The sequence below is a fragment of the Protopterus annectens genome, chromosome 4.part0 (genome assembly GCF_019279795.1).
Source record: "Protopterus annectens isolate FY-2018-M chromosome 4.part0, PAN1.0, whole genome shotgun sequence".
Classification (NCBI taxonomy): Eukaryota; Metazoa; Chordata; order Ceratodontiformes; family Protopteridae; genus Protopterus; species Protopterus annectens.
Window position 1 is genome coordinate 1448121883 of NC_056733.1, and position 21223 is coordinate 1448143105.

Below are 21223 nucleotides of genomic sequence, written 5' to 3' on the forward strand. Positions count from 1 at the left end.
CAATCAAAATCATTTTTGGTTTGTCTTGTTTGACTTTTAGTGCAACTTTGGAGAGCAGAGGCAGCGGGTGAAAGGCATAGACTGATAGTTTTTTTTCAGCTGAATGATAAGAGTATCCACTTTCCAGGCTTTTTTGTGATGAGTTCTTGTGCAGAATTTGTCCAACTGATAGTTCTGGGGTGAGGCAAAAAGATCTATGTCTGGACTTCCCCATTTGCTTGTCAACATGTTGAAAATACGTGGTTCCAGTTTCATTTGTATGGGTCCATGAGATTTCTGCTTAGTTCATGTGCCAGAGTATTCAGCTTTCCTGGCAGGAATTGAGCTTGCAGTTGTATTTGATAGGTCAAGGCCGTGTTCCACAAAGCCATGGCTAGTCTGCAAAGGGGGTAGGAGTGTGTACCCCCCTGCTTGTTTATGTATCACATAACTGTGGTGTTGTCTGTCTTTATCATTAGTTGTCCTGGATGAAGGTAGTCCTTGAAGGCTGTCAGTGCATTTTGTACAGCTAGCATCTCTTTTTGATTGATATGAAGGTGCATTTGATTTGGGCTCCATTTGCCCTGAATACACTTCCCTGCCAGATGGGCCCCCCAAGCATAGTCTGATGCATCTGTAGTTAGGGTTTGGGCGGCAGGGGATGGAGTGAATGGCAGTCCCTTGTTTTGCTGGCAGGCCTCTGCTCACCATAGGAACTCTAGTTGTAGGCAAGGTATGATAGGAATCATTGTTTCCAGGCTGTGACAATGTTGACTCCATAAGCTTTTTAAGTACCACTGAAGTTTCCTCATATGCAGTCTTGCATATGGATTTAGAAGAATGCAGGAGGCCATGAACCCCAAGGCTGGCAAAATTTGTCTTGCAGATAGCAGGGATGTTCTTCGTGTTTCACTGTTGCAGTCATTACATTTGGGTAATCTGCTGGCAGGTTGCCCTCAGTCGGCCTGAATAACAAAGTCTTGGGTCCTGCGTCGGCTACTGTCTCCTCTTCCATGATGTCAGGTCGTCAGGGGTATAAAACATGCAGCAGACGCCATTTTATTCAGTCTTTCTTGCTGCGCGGTGCCCGAAGCAGAAGCATTTCGCAAGTGCTGGTCGGCCGACTCCTGAAATTTTTGCATTCGAGTTTCAGAACTGATGTCTTCAACTAAAGCTAAGTACCCCGTTGGGGAAACTTTTTCTTGCTTCATACCGATGTCAGTAAAAGTTAATAATTGCATTACTTGTGTGAAGCAAATACCTCATAAGGATTTTCATTTGTACTGTATTCCTTGCCTAGGCCCAGATCATAATGTGTCTTGCTGTCGTTTTTGTGCTAGATTTAACCAACGCACTATTAAGCGTCAGTATATTTTTGCTTCTAAATATTTTGGATCCAGATTTAATTACCCTGAAATGTCGTCGGTTAGCAATCCGACTACCGGAGTTCACAAAAAATGCAAAGAAAAAGACAGAGACAGACCGTTGAGGTCCAAAACCGACGACAAAACTTATCGTAAGCCAGTCGCCGGTTCGTCGCTACTCAGTGAGGTGCTTTCGCAGCCCCTGATACCCACTACTTTTGAGTCGCAAGCCTCTACCGAGACCCATGCGGAGTCCGGTATGCCGCGAGATTCTCAGAGTATTGAACCCGCGGATGTCTCTCCCTTGGATGGGTCCGGAGCCGCTGAGCAGGCACCAGCTTCTGAGGGTGTTTTCAGGCCTCAACATCTTTATATAAAACCGACGCCAGCCTCAAAAACAAGATCAAAAACATCTTCTAAGTCTAAAAAACCGACACATGAGCCATGTGCTCAGGGCTCAATGCCTAAAAAACAGATGATCAAAATGGCTGAGGACTTAATTACCTTAATCAGGGGTTCCCAACACCCCCCCCCCACTAAGAGGCATAGGCAAGGCACTGATTATGAATCTTCAGATCAGGTTTCCATTTCTTCTGATCAGGAGTTGTCTATTCCACCCTATGAGGATTCTGATCCAGAAGAATCCATCCCATCTGCATCTCCTCCTGAGGATTATTCTTTTGTAGAAACCTTGCATACTTTAACGGGACATTTTCACTGGGAGAGTCAGGATTTCTCTGAATCAAAAAAGAGGTTTAGGGATTTCCTCCTTCCTCAGCATAGGCCTTTGGCAATACCTCCTGTATTACACATTGTTGTTGTTGTGTTTTCGGAATCAAGCATGGCTCCTGATTCCCTACCTCCAGCTCATAGTAAGCCAGACAGATATTACAGGGTTCCTGACTCCCACAAAGTTCTATTCAAAAATCCCGCTGCTGATCCTGAGACTATCTCACAGGGTCCCAAAGGTGTAAAGGCCTCTACAGCCAAAAACCCTACCCCCTCTAATAGAGATTCCAGGGCGCTGGATAGATGGGGAAAGAAGGTTTGTACGTCTGCAATCTTGGCAATTAGGGCCTTAAATTGCTAGTTTCATATGCTTAAACATCAACAGCATGTTATGGGCTTATTGAAACAGAAAATTATGTTGATTTCTGATTGTGTAGAAAATAAAGAATTACAAAAATTATTGCATTCAGCAGAACAGGTTGGAAAGCATATACTCTGCAATGTTGTTTTGATTCCTTGGAGGCCTCTTTGCAGGGCCGCAATTACTGGATCTGTGATTAGAAGACATGCTTGGCTCAAGGAGCAAAATCTGCCTGATCATGTTAAAGCTAAGTTGGTGGATGCCCCCTCGCAGCATGATACTCTGGTAATAAGGCAGAAGAGGTTTTAAAGAAAATGGAAGACAAAGCTAAATCTATGCAAACTGTAAAAGATTTCTTACAAGTGCAGCCACCCAGGTTCAGTAGGCACTGGCCTACTAAAAAGTGGTCCTTTCCTGTGTCCAACAGAGCCTCTCAAGGCAAATCCAGGTGCTCAAAAGGCTCTAGATACCAATCACAGGGTTCTTACAGGTCAGAGCAATGGGGTGCCTCCACCTCCAAATCTGGAGGAAACAAAGCACAACCCTACAGTAAGCAGTCTCAATGACTTCCCTCTACCTTCACCAAGCACTTATCTTTTGGCAGCCCCCTTGGGGGGGAAATTAGCACTCCATTCTCAAAATTGGCAGTTAATTACCCAGGACAAGTGGGTATTAAACATAGTATCCCAGGGGTGCAGATTTTATTTCCATACTTTGCCAATTCCAAACGGTTGGCCAGATCGGCCACAAAATCAGTGGGCAGAGGCTCAGAAACAAGTTATGTCCCTCATGGATATGGAGGCTATTCAACCAGTACCAGAAAAGGAAAAAGGATAAGGTTTTTATTCAAGACTTTTCCTGGTACCAAGAGAAGACAATGCCTGCCGTCCAATACTGGACTTATCCATTTTGAACATGTTCATGGACATTCCAAAATTCAAAATTCTCACTGTACAACAGCTACTGCCTATGCTGGGCAGGAACGCTTGGTTAGTGACTCTAGACTTAAAAGAGGCATACCTGCATATCCCAATAAGGGAATCGTGCAGAAGATACCTCCGCTTCAAGGCAGGTTTTTTGCATTACCAATTCTCTGCACTGCCCTTTGGCTTATCTACTGCGCCCAGGGTCTTTACAGAGTGCCTGGCACCAGTAATTGCATTCTTCAGACAAAAAAGCATACAAATTTAGCCTTATCTGGACGACTGTCTCATTCACGCAGAGGACAAGGACACTCTTCTTCAACATCTGGCATTTGTAAAAAGGCTTCTAACCCAGTTATCTGCAAGACAAATTCTGCAGGCTTTGGGGTTCATGGCATCCTGCATTCTACTAATTCCATATGCGAGACTGCATAGGAGGAAACTTCAGTGGTACGTAAAAAGTTTATGGAGTCAACATTGTCACAGTCTGGAAACAATGATTCTTCTTATTCCCTGCCTACAACAGGAGTTTCTTTGGTGGGCAGAGACATGTCACCATAACAAGGGACAGTCATTCACTCTATCCCCTGCCACCCAAGCCCTAACTACAGGCACATCAGACTATGCTTGGGGCGCCCACCTGGTGGGGAGATGCATTCAAGGCAAATGGAACCCAAAACAGATCCATCTGCATATCAACCAGAAAGAGATGCTAGCTGTTCAAAATGCTCTGACAGCCTTCGAGGACTTAGTTCATCCAGGACAACTACTGATAAAGTCGGACAACACCACAGTTATGTGGTACATAAACAAGCAGGAGGGTACACATTCCTACCCCCTTTGCAGACTAGCCATGGCATTGTGGAACACAGCTTTGACTTACCAAAGCTCAATTCCTGCCAGGAAAACAAAATACTCTGGCAGATGACCTTAGCAGAAATCTTATGGACCCACACGGGTGGAAGCTAGATCCACAAATCGTCAGCATGCTAACACAGAAATGGGTGAGCCCAGACATAGATCTACTCGCCTCTCCTCAAAATTATCAACTGGACAAATTCTGCACAAGGACTTATCACAGACAAGCATGGAAAGTGGATGTCCTATCCTTCAGTTGGAAAAACCTATCAGTCTATGCCTTTCCCCCCTCTGCCTCTTCTCTCCAAGGTCTTAATAAAGGTCAGGCAGGAAGGACCAAAACTGATCCTAATTGCTCTGGAGTGGCCTCGCCAGCACTGGTACCCAGTTCTAAGGAATATGTCTCAACTCCCTCCTTGGTACTTGCCTCAAATACCTCATCTACTCTCTCAGCAGAACAATCAAATTCTGCACACTCGGCTCCAAACTCTGAACCTTGCAGCATGGCTGATCATTTAATTATTCAATCAACACCTCTCAGTAAGTCTGTGATGGATGTGATTTTGGAAGCCAGAAGGCCTAGTACTAGAAAATCTTATGCTGATAAATGGAAGAGATTCTGTGCTTGGAACCGGGCACAAGGAACAGACACAGCACAGCCAAATATCCCTCAGATTTTACAATATTTGACTGAGATGCTTGACAAAGACCTATCTTTTTCTTCAATAAAAATCCATGCCTCTGCCATCTCTGCTCATTACAACACGGAGCCTCCCCTCTTTTTTCATCCTCTGCTTAAACAATATCTTAGAGGGACCAAAAATTGAAGGCCTCCCAGAAGATCACCAGCTCCTGCATGGGACCTCAGTTTTGTGCTGGAAAAAGTCACCCTGCCTCCTTTTGAACCGGCAGCTACTGCGGATATAATTTTTTTATCTTGGAAAACAGCTTTCCTCTTGGCAATCACTTCAGCAAGAAGGGTTTCAGAACTACAGGCTCTCATGGCTGTGGAGCCTTTTTTTACATTTTACCAGGACAAGGGTGTCCCTCAGGACCAATCCTTCTTTTATGCCTAAGGTGGTATCCAGTGTGGCTCTTAACCAAACAATTCACCTGCCAACATTTTACCCAAATCCGCAGAACAAGGGGGAGCGGATTCTGCATTCATTGGACGTACACAGACAACTAAGATTCTAGTTAAACAGGACCAAATCTCTAAGAAAGTCTGAGCAACTACTGGTGGCATCTGCTGCAGGATCAGAGGGGAAGGCTATATCAAAGCAGACTATTTATTTCTAAGTGGATAGCCAGCAGATTACCCAAATGTAATGACTGCAGCAGTGAATACATTTGAACATCTACATTTATGGTAAGTGTACACAACTGTATTGTTTTGTGGCCACCTGTTTGAAGTAAGTCACCAAATGAATTTGCTTTTCTGGCGTAAGGTAAGCCATCCGGGCAGTTGCATTCAGGCTTGCACCCAGGAATGTAATTTTTTGAGAGGGTACCAGTTGAGATTTCTTTCCGTTTATGGTGTACCCTAGACAGGTTAGAACCTTTTTTTTTTTTTTTTTTTTTTTTATACAAACGCCAGATGTTTTAGAAGAATGGCCCTGTTTTCTACCTGGATTAGACAATCGTCCAGGTATGGATATATTTGAATATTTCTTTGCCTGCAAAATGCAGTTACTGGAGCCAGGCACTTTGTGATGACCCTGGGTGCAGTAGATAAGGCAAAGGGCAGTGCAGAGAACTGGTAATGCAAATAGCCTGCTTTGAAGCGGAGGTATCTTCTACAAGATTCCCTGATTGGGATATGCAGGTAAGCCTCTAGAGTTACCAACCAGGCATCTTTGCCTAGCATAGGAAGTAACTGTTGAAGAGTCAGCATCTTGAATTTTGGAATTTCCAGAAATGTGTTCATGGTAGATAAGTCCAGAATTGGATGCCATGATTTGTCTTTTCTGGGTATCAGAGAAAGTCTTGAATAGAAACCTTGTCCATTTTCCTCTTCTGGGACTGGTTGAATAGCTCCCATGTCCCTGAGAGACAGTACTTGTTTCTGGGCCTCTGTCCACTAATTTGAGGGCAGGTCTGGCCATTCGTTTGGGATTGGCAATGTGTAGAAATGAAATCTGTATCCCTGGGATACTATATTTAAAACCCATTTGTCCTGAATTTTAAGTTGTCAGTTTCTTGCACGAAGTGCCAATTTTCCCCATAAAGGGGTGGTTAAAAGGTAAGTGCTTGGCAAGTGTAGAAGGAAGTCATTGAGACTGTTTACCATAGGGAGGTGCCTTGTTGTTTCCAGGTTTGGAGGAGGAAGCACCCCATTGTTTTGTTCTAAAAGTTCCTTGTGACTGAAACCTGGAGCCTTTGGAATGTCTGGGTTTGACTTGAGTGGCTCTCAAGGAACTGGAAAGGACCAGTTCTTAGAAGGCCAGTGTCTACTAAATCTTGGAGGTTGCACTTATAAGAAATCTTTCACAGTTTGATTTAGCTTTATCTTCCATCCTTTTTAAAACTTCTTCAGCCTTATTACTAAAGCGGTCCTGTTGTAAAGGTGCATCCAACAATTTTGCTTTAACATGATCAGGCAGAGTTTGTTCTTTGAGCCAAGCATACCTTCTTAGCACAGACCCAGTTACAGCAGCCCTGCAAGAGGCCCCCAAAGAATCAAAACCACATTGCAAAGTATGTTTTCCAACTTGTTCAGCTGAATGCAATAAATCCTTTAAATCTTTATTTTTCAAACAGTCAGAAATTAACATAATTTTCTGTTTAAGTAGTCCCATTATATGCTCTTGATATTTAAGCATATGAAACTGACAGTTTAAAGCCCTGATTGCCAAGGTTGCAGAAGTGTAAACCTTCTTACCCCATCTATCCAGCGTCCTGGAATCTCTATCAGAAGGGGTAGGATTTTTAGCCGTAGAGGCCTTAATGCCCTTGGGACCCAGAGAAATGGTTTCAGGATCTGCAGTAGGATTTTTGAAAAGGAATTTGTGGGAGTCAGGAACCCTGTAGTATCTGTCTGGCTTACAAGGAGCCAGAGGCAGAGAATCAGGAGCCATACTAGATAATGAAAAAACATCATCAACAATGTCTAGAACAGGAGGGATAGCCAAAGGCCTATGCTGAGGAAGAAGAAGAAAATCCCTAAGTCTCTTTAGATTGAGAAATCCTGACTTTCCCAGTGGAAATGTTCCCTTAAGGTGTGTAAAGTTTCCCCAAAAGAAAAATCCTCAGGGGGTGATGCAGAAGCAATGTAGTCTTCTGCATCAGAGTCCTCATAAGTAGGTGTAGACAAATCCTGTTCATTATTAGAGTCAGAAGAAATAGAATTCTGTTCAGAAGATTCATAGTCATTGTCTTGCCTAGGCCTCTTAGAAGTGGGGTTTGGCTAACCCCTGATCAGAGTAATTAAATCTTCATCCATTTTGATTATTTATTTTTTAGGCAATGGGGCCTGCACACATGGCCCAAGCATCAGGTTTTTAGACATAGATGTAGATTTTAGCCTTAATTTTGAAGATGAATGGATCTGGAGCTGCTCAGCAGGCACTGGCTTTCGAGGAAGTTCTTCGTATTACCAATACGCGACACAAACAGACAACTTCTTTCATGTCTTCAGTTCTTTCTAAAACTACCAAGATGTTCTTCATGTTTCACTGTTGCAGTCATTACAATTGTGTTATCCTGCTGGCAGGCTACCCTCAGTTGGCCTGAATTCCAAAGTCTAGGTCCAGCGTTGGTTGCTGTCGCCTCTTCCCTGACGTCAGTGCGCCAGGGGTATAAAAGATGCATCCGACGCCAATTTCTCCAGTCTTTCTTGCCGCATGGTGCCCGAAGCAAAAGCAGTTTGCAAGTGCCAGTTGGCCGACTCCTGAGATTTTCGTGTTCGAATTTCAGATCCGAAGTCTTCACTAAAAGCCAAGTACCCCATTGGGGAAACTTTTTTCTTGCTCCAGACCGATGTCAGAAAAAGTTAATAATTGTATTTCTTGTGGGAAGCAAATACCTCATCAGGACTTTCATTCTTACTGTATCCTTGCCTAGGCCCTGACCATAACGTTGCTAGTTGTCTGTTTTGTGTTAGATTTAACCAACGCACTATTAAGCGTCGGTACGATTTTGCATTTCACTATTTTGGCAGAAGATTTAACTATAAAATGTCGGATAGCCATCCGACTACCGGAATTCACAAGAAACGCAAAGAAAAGGACAGGCATCCGATGTCCAAAACTGATGATGAGGCTTCTTCTAAGCCATTCGCTGGTTCTTAGTGAGGCGCCTTCGCAGCCCCTGATGACCGCTACTTTAGATTCACAGACCGCTACCGACACCCATGTGAAGTTGACCAGGCCGCTAGAAGCTCAAGGTATTGAACCTACGGAAACTATTCCCTCAGATGGGTCCGGAGCCGCTTTGCAGGCATCGGCTTCTGAGGGTGTTTTCAGACCTGCACAATTATATGTAAAAATGACTTCAGCTTCAAAGGCAAAGACTAAAGCACCTTTAAAGACGAAGAAACAAGTGCAACAGCCTCATGGACAGGCCTCCATGCCTAAAAAACAGATGCTCAAAATGGCCGAAGACCTAATTACTTTGATCAGGGGTTCCCATCCCCCTCCTGATAAGAGGCCTAGGCAAGAGACAGAATATGAATCTTCAGATCAGGTTTCCATTTCATCTGATTTCTCTTCTGATCAGGAATACTCTCTTCCTCCCTATGAGGATTCTGATGCTGAAGAATCTATCCCTTCAGCCTCTCCTCCTGAGGATTATTCTTTCGGGGAAACTTTACATACCATGAGGGAGCATTTCCAGTGGGAGAGCCAAGATTATTCAGAATCTAGGAAAAGGCTCAGAGACTTCTTTTTACTACCACAACACAGGCCCCTAGATATTCCACCTGTGTTAGACATTGTAGATGATGTATTTTCAGAGTCCAGTCTGACCACTGATTCCTTACCTCCAGCTCCTGTTAAGCCGGACAGGTACTACAGGGTTCCTGACTCTCATAAATTCCTTTTCAAAAACCCTGCTGCTGTCCCAGAAACTATCTCTCAGGGTCCCAAAGGGGTCAAGGCTTCCACTGCAAAAAACCCTACTCCCTCTGACAGGGATTCTAGAGCACTGGACAGATGGGGAAAAAAGATTTACACTTCTGCTACCTTGGCTATAAGGGCTTTAAATAGTCAGTTTCATATGCTCAAATATCAGCAGTATATTAGGTCACTGCTGAAACAGAACAGGTTGATAAATTCTGAATGTGCAGAAAACAAAGAAATGCAGGATTTATTGCATGCAGCTGAACAAGTTGGAAAGCATACTTTGCAATGTGGATATGATTCTCTTGAGGCCTACGGGTTCTGTCATTAGGAGGCATGCTTGGTTAAAGGAACAAAATCTACCTGATCATGTTAAAGCAAAATTATTAGATGCTCCATTACAGCATGCGGTTTTGTTTGGTGTTAAAGCAAAAGAAGGTGCTAAAGAAAATGGAGGACAAAGTTAAATCTATGCAAACAGTCAAGGATTTCTTACAGGTACAGCCACCAAGGTTTAGCGGACACTGGCCTACAAAGAATTGTTTTTTTCCAGTGTCAGACAGGCCACAAAGGGGCAAATACAGACAAGGGATCTTGCACTCTTTAAAGTGCACAGACAGCTCAGATTCTCCCTGGATAGGACTAAGCCTTTTAGGAAAACTGACCAGTTTACTAGTCAGCTTTGCAGCAGGGGCAGAGGACAAGGCCATATCCAAACCAACCACTTCCAAATGGATTGCACACTGTATCCATTTCTGTTGCAAACACCATGGGAAACCACCCCCACAGGGGGTCAGGACACATTCCATACTTCCACCTCTGCAGTTTTTCTCAGAAGGGTCCCTACCAGGGACATCCTGGGGGCTGTAACATGGAGTTATGTTTATACCTTCACCAAGCATTACCACCTGCCTATCTTTTCCAAATCCAGGGCAGGCATTACAACCGCATTCCTGCAGGGCGTACTAGCCAGCCCAAACAATTCTTGACTGCCTCCACTCTGTACTTCAGCTTTGGGAATCAATCCGTGTGTGCTGACTGCAACAGTGAAACACGAAGAACACAGTACAGTTGTGTACACTTATCCTAAATGTAGATGTTTGAGTGTATTCACTGTTGCAGTCCTGGTTTCCCACCCTCCATCCCCCCTGTCTCTCTCTCACTCTTACTCATTTACAGTGCTTTTTAGTGTGGTGGTGCTGCGGTAGCGTTGTCGCCTCACAGTAAGACGTCCTGCTCAATTCTCAGCTAGAGCGTCTTCTGTGTGGAGACATGCATGAATGGGCGTACCTTCATTGAAGGTTGTGCGTCCGAGCTGGCAACTCGGCATGTAAAAATATACTGCCAGTTATTAGCAGACCGGAGTTCCGCTGTGGCGACCCCTAACCGGGAAAAGCCGAAAGACACAACAACTTTCTGCTGGTAGTGTTCTTCCACCATAACCTAGCTCCCTGTTCGGGCGCTCCTGACATTTGAGGCAAGAAAAACTGATGTAATGGCGTCAGCTGTCTGTCTGTATACCACTGACGACCTTGCGTCAGTCCTGGAGTGACAGCAACCAACGCAGAAATACTAAGCCACTGGAATTTGGGCCGGCTGAGGGCTACCTCTGGCAGGGTAACCCAAGTGTGATGACTGCAACAGTGAATACTTTCGAACATCTACATTTATGGTAAGTGTACGCAACTGCATTATTCACTGCAGGAACTTTGGTCTCAAGGTGAATTTCATAATATTTGTTTCTCAAACACAATAAGGCAATTATCGTTGAAGATTCACTTGTAATTCTGTGTTATATACTTCAGTGTTTCATGTTTGATCTGCACACCAGCTATATAGAGAGCAAGCCATATTGCAAAACGTCCTGGGTAAGGGGGAGGAGTTAGAACTAGCTATGTTTCTGATGCCGAGCTGTTTAATTTTTGGCAGCCTTATTTCTTCTGGTTGAAAAAGGATTGTGAGCATTTAGCTCTATTGTTATGATAAGTACATACCTTTTGTTTTTATGTTAACAATAGTACAAGTGAGAGATATATGTTTGGGACATGCAATCCAGACAGAAATATTCTTGAAGGAAAGACAGTAAGAATCGATACTAGTGTTGTCCTAGAATTAGGAACTGTTTTAAGAACCATTCTTGAACATTCTGGGCTACACTTGGTACCTTGTATAACTATTAATATGTAATTGACAGAGACTAAAATAAAATAGTTTTTTTCTGTTTTCCTGTCTTTCGAGAAAATGTAAAGCACATTTTTCTGGCAAGAGTTTAGAAGGGGATAAACTTGATTCCACTACATGTGTGTATGTGTGTTTATTTTCAGTGTAGTTATTAGACAGCAGGAACCAAACATTGTGCACATGTGTGTTCTCTGTATGTACATATATGTGTGAGGGGGTGATAGGTTAGGGGATGAGAAGGAAGAACAAACTTTAAGTAATGCACCTTGGGTGTCTGGCCTCATGGGACATTGGATAAAGCCATGACTCTGTATTATAGGATTGACTAATGACTAGAGCTTAGGAAGAACCAGACTGGATGACTGAACAGCTGATAGCTTACCATCTTTGGTGTAGAAAAAGGGAGCCCATTTTAATGCAGAAGTTACACATGTTGGAGGCTTGTTGTTAAGGAAGAAGGCTTAAGTGTAGAGACCATGTGTTCTCACCAAGCAGCATCCTCTGTAGGTAGGAGGGTATGTCCCTACCTTCAAGATTATATGTGCTTCAAACTGCTGTAGAGGTTATGGAGGTTAGAGCAGGATGTCACCATGATATAGCTTGACGGCCCCCAATAAGGACAGAAGGGTGCTAGTGGTAATCTGGCATGGAAGGAAAAGGCATTTAGGAAAACAAATAGAATTTACAAAAGGTAAGTGGCTAGCATGAATGGGCTTAGTGGGTTTGTATTGCTGTCAGTTTTATTGAGCTTGTATTTATGATTTGTCTCTTTACCTGTCAACAATTTTCCCCTTTTTAATAGAGTTGCCAGTCTTCACCTCCTTCAACTAGAAAAACATCATTAATTCAGAAGAACAGTAAATCTGAAGCACTGCAAGTTCTGCATAAGAGTCCAGTTTCTGCAGCTGTTGAAAAGGTTGGTCTGGCATCTTGCAGCTCTAGTACACAGGAAGACATGGACTGCCACTCACAGTCTTTAAGCCAGAACAGCAAAAGCAGTGGTAGTGGGCAGAGCCCATCTCAGAAACCTTGTGTGGTTTTAGCAAAACTAAGCCAGGAGCTTCCCAGTTTTGTGGAGCATTCTGTTTCAACTCCTGTTAAATTTCCCAATCAAAACCAGTCAATTTGCTCTGGACAGAGCTCTCTTCAAAGCTGTTCTACATTCCAAGCAAAACTGAGCCAAGAACTATTTCCAAGTTCTCCTGAATCATGTGTTGTTTTGCCTCCTACTGCATTTGCATCACCTACATTAGATCAGTGTCTTGATGTTGGATCAAGTCCCATTCAGAATCCTTGTGTGGTTTTGCAGAAGCTTAGCCAAGAATTCCTTCCAAGTTCCAGCAAGTCTGGTTCAATTAATGTAGCAGCATCTCCCATTAAGGAGCCTTCTGAAGATGTAATAATTTCAGTTCAGAGCCCTCGGGTGGTCTTGGAGAAGCTGAGTATGGAACTGCATCCAGGTTCCCCCGTCAAGGAATTATCTGTTAGTCCAGTAAAAAAAAGTTCTCCTTTCCCAGAAAAAAATGGTTCTAAAGATTCCGTGAGTACATCTCCATCTAAAGTTTCATTTTCCTTAAGTCCTTCTTTTCTCAAGAAGTCACCAAGCTCTAGGCAGATGAAGCCTCGACAGCTTTTTTTGGAACAATGCAAAGAAAAGAAAATCAGTGCTCATGAAGAACCAGCTTCATGTTCTTCTGAAAGAATGATTAAAGTGTCCCAAAGTCATAGTTTGGAATCTCCAGGGCACACTTTTAAGTTGGAGAGGAAAGGGAGAAAAAGGTTGCAGAAAAGTAGCTCTCAGAGTTCCGAATGTTATGCTTCTGAAGAAGTAGTGCGTGTGGAAGAAAATATTGCCTCACTGTCCAGCTATAACACTTCAGATGGTAAAAATCTGTCTGCAGATGAGGTGGAAAATTGTGGTGCAGTGCATTATCGCTGGGGCATTCCTTTCTGTCCAAAAGGGTTAGACCCAGATCAGTACACTAGAGTCATTTTGTGCCAGTTTGAAGTGTATGAGAAAAGCCTGAAACAAGCCCAGCGATTGCTGCTATCTAAAGCAAAGATGGGTGAGCCAGTACTCCCAGCACCAGCCCTCTCCCGTTTGAGAAGAAGTGATAGGGGAAAGGCAGATTTACTACTTGATGGAGAAGAAAAAGAGGCAGAGGTCAATGACTGTGATGCTGATAAGGAAACTGAGCCAATAGTTGAGAATGATGTACAGACTATTGAATGCCATATCTCCTGTGAAGGTGATACCTTACTTGAGAGCATTACTCCTGAGCTTAATGTAAATGAGAGAGATGCATCTGAAAGTGAATCAAGAAGTCATCACCAGGTAAGAATATTACTAAAATAAATGAGTTCTGACAGGAGCGGTGTAGCATATGCATTTCATTTTTTTTCTTTTTTTTTATTACCATGTCTAGAAGAAGACAACTTGTATGTAGCATTTTGTTTTGTAATGAAGAACTTAGTTTTAATTGGGCAGTATGCTTGGATGATGCACATGTGCCTGGACCACAGAGACTTCCACATTTAAGTTTTGCTGTCCTTGTGCCCTTTTATCCCCAGTCAGAACATCTACAATGAAAACTGTTTGCATTTTGTCAATTTAACCCTGTGATTTCTGTCACTCTTATTTCTCTAAAGGAAACACAGCATCTTAAAAATAAATGAAAGTAAAACAAGGTAATTCAGTTTAACTTTTGAGTTTTCATGCAGATTTGGAGATGTAGCTCCCAAAACATGGGTTATTATCATTTTATAGTTTAATTGAACTGCTTTATAACTGTGTATGTAACATGGTAATCGGATGATACCAAGAGAAACACTTTTGTAATAGGTAATACCATTTACCTAGCATCTTGTAAAGTCTGCATGATATTCATCCCCAAACTTTTAGTTGATGTAGCCTGCAGTAGTTACTAACCTGTTTTGCCTTACATTTTTCTTCCTATAGTATATGTCTTTCCTCTTTGTAGAGTTCTGTTTGTCAGCACTTACTCAGTCTTACCACTTGAAACTTTGTTCAGCTACTGCTGCTAGTCCAGTTAATTGCAGTAATTGTATGATGTCCTTCAAGGATGCATCTGCAGTCCTTTCAAATGGGTTGTCCTGTCGTCAGGCAGCCCTTCGGTCGGCCGGATTCCAAAGTCTGGGTCTGGCCTCGGCTGGTGTCGCACTTCACCCGATGTCATAGCTGCAGTTATTCGGGTATAAAGGCATCAGCCGATGCCATTTTCCTCAGTCTTTCTTGCCGCATGGCGCCCAAAGCAGAAGCTGTTCGCAAGTGCCGGTCGGTCAGATCCAGAGATTACTACTACCGAATACTACTTTGAAGACTTCTAAAAAGCTAAGTACCCCGTTGGGGACTCTTTCTTGCCTCAGCCGATGTCAGAGAAAGTGAATAACTGTTTATCTTGTGGGAAACAAATACCTCATAAAGATTTCCACTCCTACTGTATACATTGTTTAGGCCCAGACCACGACGTAGCAGCTTGTCTAGCCTGCGCTTCTTTTAACCGACGGACGCTTAGACGTCGGTCGGAGTTTGCTGAACAAATTTTCGGCTCTGATTTTGCCTATATTATGCCGTCGGATCCTCCGACAACGCAAATTTCCAAAAAACGAAAAGAAAAGGACCGACACTCGCGGTCCGCGGTCTCGGCCGAAACCGCGATTAAGCAAACCGCGTGTCTCGGTTTCGGCCGAAACCGAGCAAGCGGTTCTTTCTCCAGCCGAAACCATGCCTTCTACCGAGGCCTCCTCTAACCTGGTAGAATTTGCTTCTGAAATCCAGCCTTCTGTTGCGGTTTCTCAGGAATTATCAGACACAATTCCCCTGGATATTTCAACCCCTGCACGTGGAGCTGCTAGGCCTCCTGCAGCCATGTCTATCAAGGCCTTTGCCAGGGCTAAAGCAGCCAATGCTTCCAAAACTGTGCCTGCCAAACCCCCCTCGCACAGGCCCAGCACTAGCTCTCATATGCTATCTTTGGCTGAGGATTTAATTTCTTTAATTCGTGGATCCCAGCCTCATCCAGACAGGTCCTCTCTCCCACCTCCAGAAAAGAGACCTAGAGCAGAGCCCCCTGAACCAGTATCCACTGATGGTTCCTCTGATGAATCAGATCATACAGACCTTCCTGAGGCTTCTTATTCTCCTTACGAAGACTCTGATGCTGAATAGTCCATTCCTTCAGCCTCTCCACCTGAGGAATTTTCCTTTGGGGAAACCTTGCATGCTATGAGAGAACAATTTCAGTGGCAGGGCCAAGATTTCTCAGACTCCAGAAAAAGGCTTAGAACCTTTCTACATTTGCCACAACATAGGCCTTTAGCTATACCTCCAGTTCTTTCTGTTGTAGATGATGCATTTAATGATGCTTGCACTGCTCCTGATTCATTACCTCCGGCTCCTGCTAAGCCCGATAGGTTCTACAGGGTCCCGGACACTCATCACCATTTATACAAGGCTCCTTTGGCAGATCCAGAGACCATTGCCCAGGGCCCTAAAGCTGTAGCTGCTACTTCTACTAAAAACCCCCTCCCCTCTGAAAGGGAATCCAGGTCCTTAGAGAGATGGGGTAAAAAAGTTTACACTTCTGCTACCTTGTCAGCTAGGGCTTTAAACTGCCAATTTCATATGATTCAATATCAAGAGTGTATGCTTGACCAGTTAACTAAAAAGCTTTCCTCTGAAGAATCTTTAGATAAAAAATATGTTCAGGAAATGGTACATAACATACAGCAGGTTAGTAACCATTCTTTAAAATGTGGCTATGATGCACTGGAGGCTTCCCTTAGATCAGCCATGACTGGCACAGTTATCAGGAGACATGCATGGTTGAAAGAACAGGCATTACCAGACCATGTCAAATCAAAGCTTTTGGATGCACCCATGGACAAGGTCAATTTATTTGGTTCCCCTGCTCAGCAGGTGCTAAAAAAGATGGAAGAGAAGGCGAAATCTGTACAAATGGTGAAAGATTTCTTACAGGTTCAACCTCCAAGGTTTAGCAGGAACTGGCCCTCCAAGAATTGGTCTTTCCGGACTCCTCTAAACCTCAGAGGGGCAGGAATAGGCGTTCAAGAGGCAGAAACCAATCCAGGGGTGCCTACAGGGGACGCCAATGGCAAGGTAACAACCAGCGAGGCACGGACGCAGCCACCACCTCTACAACAACTCAATCACAGTGACTTGACAGTGGCACCGCCTACCAGGGAACAACTAGAAGCACCCTTAGGCGGAAAACTAACCTTATTCTCAAAAAACTGGCATTGCATCACAAGGGAAAAATGGATTTTGCAAACTATAGACCAAGGTTACAGGTTCCATTTCCATACTCTACCAGGGAAGAGAGGAATGCCAAACCTACCACCTACTCAAAGGACAGAAGCTCTAAAACAAATATCTCAGCTATTAAGAATGAGAGCTGTGGAAAAGGTACCATCTATGGAGCAAGGAAAGGGATTTTACTCCAGACTCTTCCTGGTACCAAGAAAAGAAAACAAATGGAGACCCATTCTAGACCTGTCCGCTTTAAACACATTCCTTATTGTTCCAAAATTCAAAATGCTGACCCTACAGCAGCTTCTTCCCATGCTGGGCAAGGAGTCTTGGCTGGTAACTCTAGATCTCAAGGAGGCATACCTGCACGTCCCCATAAGACCAATTTGCAGAAGATACCTCAGATTTCTTGCAGGATCAGAGCATTATCAATTTTCAGCATTGCCCTTTGGCTTATCTACTGCCCAGAGTGTTCACGAAATGCCTGGCATCAGTAATTGCTCATTGCAGACTTCAGGGAATCCAAATTTATCCCTACCTGGACGACTGCCTGATTCAAGCGGACAACAAAAGCAAGCTAGCAGAAGACTTACAAAGAGTCATTTACCTGCTGCAAGCCTTGGGATATACAGTCAATATAAAAAAGTTAAGGCTGATTCCATCCCAAAGAATAACCTTTCTGGGTGCAGAGCTGGACACATCAAAACAAATGGCATTCCTAACTGCAGAAAAGAAAGAGCAACTACCTCTCTACTTCTTGGCATTAACAAAGCAGAACCACCTAACTGCAAGAAAAGTACTGCAAGCTCTAGGCTTCATGGCATCCTGCATAATTCTGGTCCCTCATGCCAGACTGCATATGAGAAAGCTACAGTGGTACCTAAGGAATTTGTGGTCCCAACACAAGCACAGCCTAGAAATCAAAATCCCAATAATCCCATGCCTGAAACAAGAGTTCCTATGGTGGGCTCAGGCCTGCCAGTCAAACACAGGGTTGCCCTTCTGCAACAGCCAACCAAGCCAAACCATCACGACAGATGCCTCAGACCTCGGTTGGGGGGCACACATGCAGGGCAAGTGCATACAAGGCTTATGGACTCAAGACCAGCTGCGCCTACACATAAATCTAAAGGAAATGCTGGCAGTAAAATTGGCAATCCAGTCATTCAGACCATTTCTCCAAGAAGGTCAGTTGATGATAAGGACAGACAACACCACAGTTATGTGGTACATCAACAAACAGGGAGGCACCCATTCATATCCTCTATGCCGGCTGGCACTGGACCTATGGGATGTGGCCCTGAGCTACAACATTCAGTTACAAGCAATTTTTGTACCGGGAAAAGAAAACATTCTAGCAGACATATTAAGCAGAACAACCACAGATGCCCACGAATGGATGCTTCATCTGGACATCTTCAAAGCCATCACAAGGAAATGGGGATTACCACAAACAGACTTGTTTGCATCCCCATTCAATCACCAGCTAAAGAAATTCTGCACAAGGACGTACCACCTACTTGCTTGGAAGGTGGACTCCCTATCCTTCATTTGGAAAAACCTGACAGCATACGCATTTCCACCACTTCCTTTGATGCACAAGGTGCTTCTGAAGATCAAAGAGGACCGTCCAAGGATCATTCTGATAGCTCCAGACTGGCCAAGACAACATTGGTACCCATTGCTGAGGAGCATGTCTCGGGAACAAATATGGACACTACCCCTGATCCCATTACTGTTAACACAGAACAACTACAACATCCTGCATCCAAACCTGAAAACTCTGCAGCTAACTGCCTGGAACATTACATAACAGCAATTAACCCAAATTTATCCCAAAGGGTTAAGGACATAATCCTGGAGGCTCGCAGACCTTCAACAAGAAAGAATTATGCAGCAAAATGGAAAAGATATCTCATTTGGAGTACTGCAAAGGAGAAGATGTGACTCTGGTAAACATGGCCAACATCTTGGAGTACTTGGCAGAGCTCTTCCACACAGGCCTGTCCTATTCTTCCATCAAGATACATGCATCAGCTATTTCAGCACAATACAGCTTGGATCCTCCTGTCTTCTCTCATCCCCTGCTCAGACAGTTTCTGAGAGGAATTAAAAATGTAAAACCTCCCAGGAAACCACCATTGCCAGCATGGGACTTGAACTTTGTGCTAGAAAAATTGATACTTCCTCCTTTCGAGCCAGCAGCAACAGCAGAATTACAATACTTATCCTGGAAGACTGCTTTCCTGCTGGCAATAACTTCAGCAAGAAGGGTCTCTGAACTACAGGCATTAATAGGCAGTGCAACCCCTTCCTGATCTTCCATCAAGATAGAGTGTCCATGAGAACAAATCCTACATTTATGCCTAAGGTGGTATCCAGAGTGTCATTAAATCAGGCTATCCACCTACCTACATTCTTTCCAAACCCACAAAACAGGAGAGAAAGACTTTTGCATACCTTGGATGTACACAGACAGTTACGCTACTACCTGGACAGGACTAAGTCCAATAGAAAAACTGACCAGCTTCTGGTAGCATATGCCACAGGAAAGGAAGGAAAACCAATTTCAAAACAGACAATCTCCAAATGGATAGGAAATTGCATTAGATTTTGTTACTCCTACCATGGAAAGAAAACTCCTGAGAACATCAGGCCTCACTCCACAAGGGCTACAGCCACTACCACAGCCTTCTTACGAGGAGTGGCTACCAAGGACATTATAGAGGCTGCTACTTGGACCTCCGTGCATACATTTGCCAAGCATTACAATTTACCTTTATACTCTAGATCCCGAGCAGGTTTTGCCACTGCTGTTTTGCAAGGGATCCTAGCTACACCAGAATCTCTACTCTTTCCTCCTCCCCTTGTTTAGCTATGGTATTCTACCCATTTGTAAGGACTGCAGATGCATCCTTGAAGGACATAGTACAGTTTTGTACCTACCATAAATGTAGATGTCCGATAGGAATGCATCTGCAGTCAGGATTACCCACCCACCTTCCCCTCTGAGGTACTCCTAGGGTATTTGCCAGCCTTCAGCTAGCTTGGGGGGATCTATTATGGTGTATTTGTTTGTATATATGTACATACATGCTTATTTTTTGTGTTTGCTCTCTACTATTTGGAATCATTGACATTTATCCAAATTTAGCCTTCCAAGAAGGCACCTGGCATCTGGGGCAAGAAACACTGAGGAAAATGGCGTCGGCTGATGCCTTTATACCCGAATAACTGCAGCTATGACGTCGGGTGAAGTGCGACACCAGCCGAGGCCAGACCCAGACTTTGGAATCCGGCCGACCGAAGGGCTGCCTGACGACAGGACAACCCATTTGTAAGGACTGCAGATGCATTCCTATCGGACATCTACATTTATGGTAGGTACAAAACTGTACTTTCTTCTCACTAAGCAGTTCTACTACTGTTTCAGAATACCTGTAATTTCTTAGCTGTCAAACAAAAATTAAATTTCTCAGTGTGGAGGGTGTGAAGTTCACTCCTTACAATATGGTATGCACCAAGTTCACTAATAAAACTCAAACTCTAAAATATGTACTACAAAATAATAAAATAGAAAATAGTAGGTAGTCCACAGTTGCATTAAAAATGGACCATCATTTATTGAAACACACAAACAAGTGATCCTAGTTGAGTACAATGAAAAGCATTAGACATTCCTTATTATAGTCAGGTTATTTGGAGCAAGGGAGTGGTTACAGAGGGTGGTTCTGTTAAGAGCAATAAAAGCAATAAACTCATTCCTTTAACCAAGTCCCTGTTCCCCCATTAGCACCATAGCGTACACTGAGACTGTGCTACCTTACAACTGAAACTAAAAAGCTAGAGACAAATTAAAATATATATAAGAACAGCTTATCTGTTCAAGTGTGGCATCTAACTAAGAAAGCACTTTGTTTTCCTGATACTTTTACTCATTCAAACTAAGCAGTACATCAGCTCAGCAGAACACTGCAGGTATGAACGAAGACTGAGAACAACTGAATCAGGTATCAAGAATATATTTACGTCAAATGGACCTGCTTCGCTCCTGTAAATATACTGTATTATACCCAAGGTTCTACACTGCTTTGCCTGTACATTGGACTGCATTTTTAGTATTCATACTGTATCTATTCATAGAATTTTAACTTCAGATCTGCTTCATGGCTGAAGTGTTCTTGGAACAACAAATTCATAAAGGTGTCCATTCACTCAACTTGCATTTGAGACAGGGAAAATGAGTCTTTGTTGCTTAGAATTGGGCAAGGTGACAGAACTGATGCTCAGCATTAGATCACTGTTGCTGTAGCCTAAGCTGTTGGGGTTATATCCTACCCAGGATGTGGCCACTTTCCAGCTTTCAAAACTTCAGGGCTACTTCCATGTAACCTAAATGCCAGAGACTTGAGCAGAATGACATAAAAAGGTAGCTTGGGTGCCAAAAGCTCCAGAGCTTTCTTGCTATTGATGTTCACTCC

At 43.5% G+C, this 21223-nt stretch overlaps 1 protein-coding gene across 5 annotated transcripts in view; it reads left to right on the forward strand.

The window, feature by feature from the left end:
* UIMC1 (ubiquitin interaction motif containing 1) overlaps positions 1-21223 on the forward strand; it is a 2105680-nt gene that overhangs the window by 632697 nt on the left and 1451760 nt on the right. For all 5 annotated transcript variants that reach the window (XM_044069293.1, XM_044069294.1, XM_044069292.1 and 2 more), the window contains one exon: positions 12255-13787. In XM_044069293.1, the coding sequence (XP_043925228.1) occupies positions 12255-13787 (1533 nt within the window). The remainder of the gene's footprint in view (positions 1-12254; positions 13788-21223) is intronic.